This window comes from Sinocyclocheilus grahami, unplaced genomic scaffold, assembly GCF_001515645.1.
Source record: "Sinocyclocheilus grahami isolate Dianchi unplaced genomic scaffold, SAMN03320097.WGS_v1.1 scaffold570.1, whole genome shotgun sequence".
Lineage (NCBI taxonomy): Eukaryota > Metazoa > Chordata > Actinopteri > Cypriniformes > Cyprinidae > Sinocyclocheilus > Sinocyclocheilus grahami.
The window spans coordinates 536,452-539,532 of record NW_015505749.1 but is presented as its reverse complement, the minus strand read 5'-3'; the positions used below and the strand labels follow the sequence as shown (position 1 = coordinate 539,532).

Sequence of the window (3,081 nt, the reverse complement as noted above, 5' to 3'; positions counted from 1 at the left end):
ATATAGTAAATAAAATTCATAATTTGATCAGTTCTTTTTCTTTGTTTAAGAAACTACAGCTTTGTTTATTTTCCATTCTGAATAAAAAGATTTTTAAAGTGGTCTCAGACGCTTAGAGCCCACTTTATATTTTAAAGCTTTTATAAAGGCAGGTGTAACAGCAAGTATTAAAGATCATGAATAGTTCAGCAGAAAGCGAGGTGATTGTCAGGATAAAGCACTTGGCAGCTTGAATATGATTTGTCATTCAGAAACTGACATTTCAGCCATTAGCGCAATATGGTACAAAAGCCACTGATACTACGCAGTGAGCTGGGAACCAGACGTTATTAAACACTTTTCTTGACAGTCGCTCTCTCTGTATCTCTCTCGTCCTCAGACAGACACTCACACATTAGTTCTCTTTCTAAAGCAGGTTAACACCATTTTTAACAGCCGTTATTCTCAGGAGTGCAAACCACTCACACTAAAAGCCTGTTACTCCTGAGTTCATTAATTTCAGCCGCTGTACTGGGATGTGGGTGTGTTTGTGAATAGAGTATGTGTTCATTCATAATTCATCATCTCTCTTGAACATTGACTTTACTGGCATGTATTGATTTTGACCTTAGATTCTGTTTTTTGGACATGTACTGCAGATAGCATTCAGAAAGTGGTGGGAATGAGATCGGGAAATGGTTTAAGCTGGATTTGAACTCACAAAACCCAACTGAGCACCACATCTCAATAAGTCAGAACACATGTGCAAACAACAAAGCCACAGCGTCTCCCACTTTTATCAGGCCAAGAACACAATAGAAAGAAATATTATTTTAATGTAGTATAAAACTAATGTTTTCTTATACATGCAATATGCTGTTATTGTCTATTCTCTGGTCTAATTGGTTAATTCAGTCTAATTCTCTTTGATTGGTGCAGTTCCTGTGTACGGTGGTTGCAATTCTGCTCCATTACTTCTTTATGTCGGCATTTGCGTGGCTGTTCGTGGAAGCTCTTCATATTTACCGTATGCAAACAGAAGCGAGAAACATCAACTATGGAGCAATGAGATTCTATTATGCTATTGGCTGGGGAGTCCCTGCTATCATTACAGGTGTGTAAACACACACACACACACACACACACACACACACGTGTACTTTCAGGCTGTTATGCTCTGTGACATATATGTGTGTTGCAGGGTTGGCTGTTGGGTTGGATCCAGAGGGGTATGGCAACCCAGATTTCTGCTGGATCTCCATGTACGATAAGCTCATGTGGAGCTTTGCAGGACCTGTTAGCGTCGTCATCCTGGTATTTTGCTCTTCAGTGTGTTTGTGTTGTTTGTGCCATTTATGTGTTTTTATGTGTCTTTGTAATTTTCTATCTGGATGTGTGAAGTACTGCAATGATTGTCTAAACTGACAAAAGCTCTCTCTGTTTACAGATGAATGGTGGGATGTTTTTAATGGTCCTGCGTATGACATGTAACCCCACTCAGAAGGAGATAAAGAAGCTGCCCATGATGTGAGTACAACATGCATGTGTTCAGGAACAATCCATTTGGAAAGTGGGAGGGGAAACTTGAAAATATATCATCATGAATATTATTTAGGTGACCCCCATCATTTACTCACCTTCAAATTGTTCCAAACCTGTATGAAATTCTTTCTTATACTAAAAACAAAAGAAGATGTTTTAAAACCAAAGTGAGCATTTTTTCTTTAATCCCCAACCAAAAATGATTATATTATATTATATTATACATATACATATATTCCTATGTATGTCTGCACTATCATGTATGTCTGCACGGGAGAATCTCTTGGCACGGCAGACTCTAGAACACACTCTTGGTCACACAGGGGCCACTGACCTGGACGTGGCAATGTTTCACCGCAACGGAGGTACACTAACACACAATAACCTGCATGCATGTACGTATTCACACTTACACACACTCCTTAACTGCTTGCTGGTCATTCTTTACTGGCCAAATTCTAGTGTTTGTGACCGTCATGTCAGAATTAGTGTCATTTAGTTGATCTATTCTTCGGTTTGTCTGTCAGGTGAGGACTCAGACTCAGATTCTGATCTCTCACTGGAAGAGGAGCGGAGTTTGTCCATCCCATCATCAGAGAGCGAGGACAATGTGCGGCTGCGTGGACGCATCCAGCGGCGTTTCAAACGGTCTGGTCACGGCAAACGTTTACTCACAGAGCCCACACACAATGGTGGAAAAGGTACCAAAACTATTGTTGCAGTTGTCTATGTCACTGTTATTGAAGCCAGAGGAGTACAGAAAGTTAGTTTCATTCTTAGTTTTGTGATACCCAACTGTTAGTGTATGGAATTGTTTATGTGTCAGAGCTGGATGGCAATGACCTGCTCTCCTATTGGCCAGCGCTGGAAGGCTGCGAGGCACACTCACTGCAGAAATGGGGCTCAGAGCGCCGCCTAGGGGGCGACTACAACAAGGACGCAGCTAATAACAACCAGCCAGATGCAGCGCTGACCAGCGGAGATGAGAACGGACTCACACACAGACACCGCAAGGGTGAGGCACACATTCATTCAAAATGTTATCCAATATTGGCCAATAACAATACATTATGATATTTAATTGTGCATGTTTATTCCTTCTGTTTTTGCATTTAGATGCTGTCATCTAATGCTCACATAGAGTTAATCTTCAAAAACAAATTAAACAATGCTACACTATACTGGCTATTGGCTGATATCTGGGTTATTATTATTATAATTAACTAAAACTAAATTCATAGCAAGTGATGAAAAAATAAATTACATAAAAATGAACTGAAATAAAATATTTAAAAACATTAAACTTATTTTTCAGCTAGTTTCCTACGCAACATTGATTATTTTCATTGGTTTAACTTGATGTATTAAAATGAATAAAACTGCAATAAATATTAATAAAACTATGCTGATATGTTTATATATATATATATATACAGTGGGGGAAAAAAGTATTTAGTCAGCCACCAATTGTGCAAGTTCTCCCACTTAAAAAGATGAGAGAGGCCTGTAATTTTCATCATAGGTATACCTCAACTATGAGAGACAAAATGAGAAAAAAAA

At 38.9% G+C, this 3,081-nt stretch overlaps 2 protein-coding genes across 2 annotated transcripts in view; both read left to right on the top strand.

The window, feature by feature from the left end:
• Nucleotides 1-1,544, top strand: part of LOC107556501 (cadherin EGF LAG seven-pass G-type receptor 3-like) — a 2,934-nt gene extending 1,390 nt beyond the window's left edge. The window contains exons 3-5 of the mRNA XM_016239636.1: nucleotides 919-1,093; nucleotides 1,181-1,293; nucleotides 1,427-1,544. Of these exons, the coding sequence (XP_016095122.1) occupies nucleotides 919-1,093; nucleotides 1,181-1,293; nucleotides 1,427-1,510 (372 nt within the window). The 3' untranslated portion in view covers nucleotides 1,511-1,544. The remainder of the gene's footprint in view (nucleotides 1-918; nucleotides 1,094-1,180; nucleotides 1,294-1,426) is intronic.
• A 239-nt stretch (nucleotides 1,545-1,783) lies between these two features.
• Nucleotides 1,784-3,081, top strand: part of LOC107556474 (cadherin EGF LAG seven-pass G-type receptor 3-like) — a 5,524-nt gene continuing 4,226 nt past the window's right edge. The window contains exons 1-3 of the mRNA XM_016239601.1: nucleotides 1,784-1,886; nucleotides 2,049-2,222; nucleotides 2,348-2,536. Coding sequence (XP_016095087.1) covers nucleotides 1,784-1,886; nucleotides 2,049-2,222; nucleotides 2,348-2,536 — 466 coding nt within the window. The remainder of the gene's footprint in view (nucleotides 1,887-2,048; nucleotides 2,223-2,347; nucleotides 2,537-3,081) is intronic.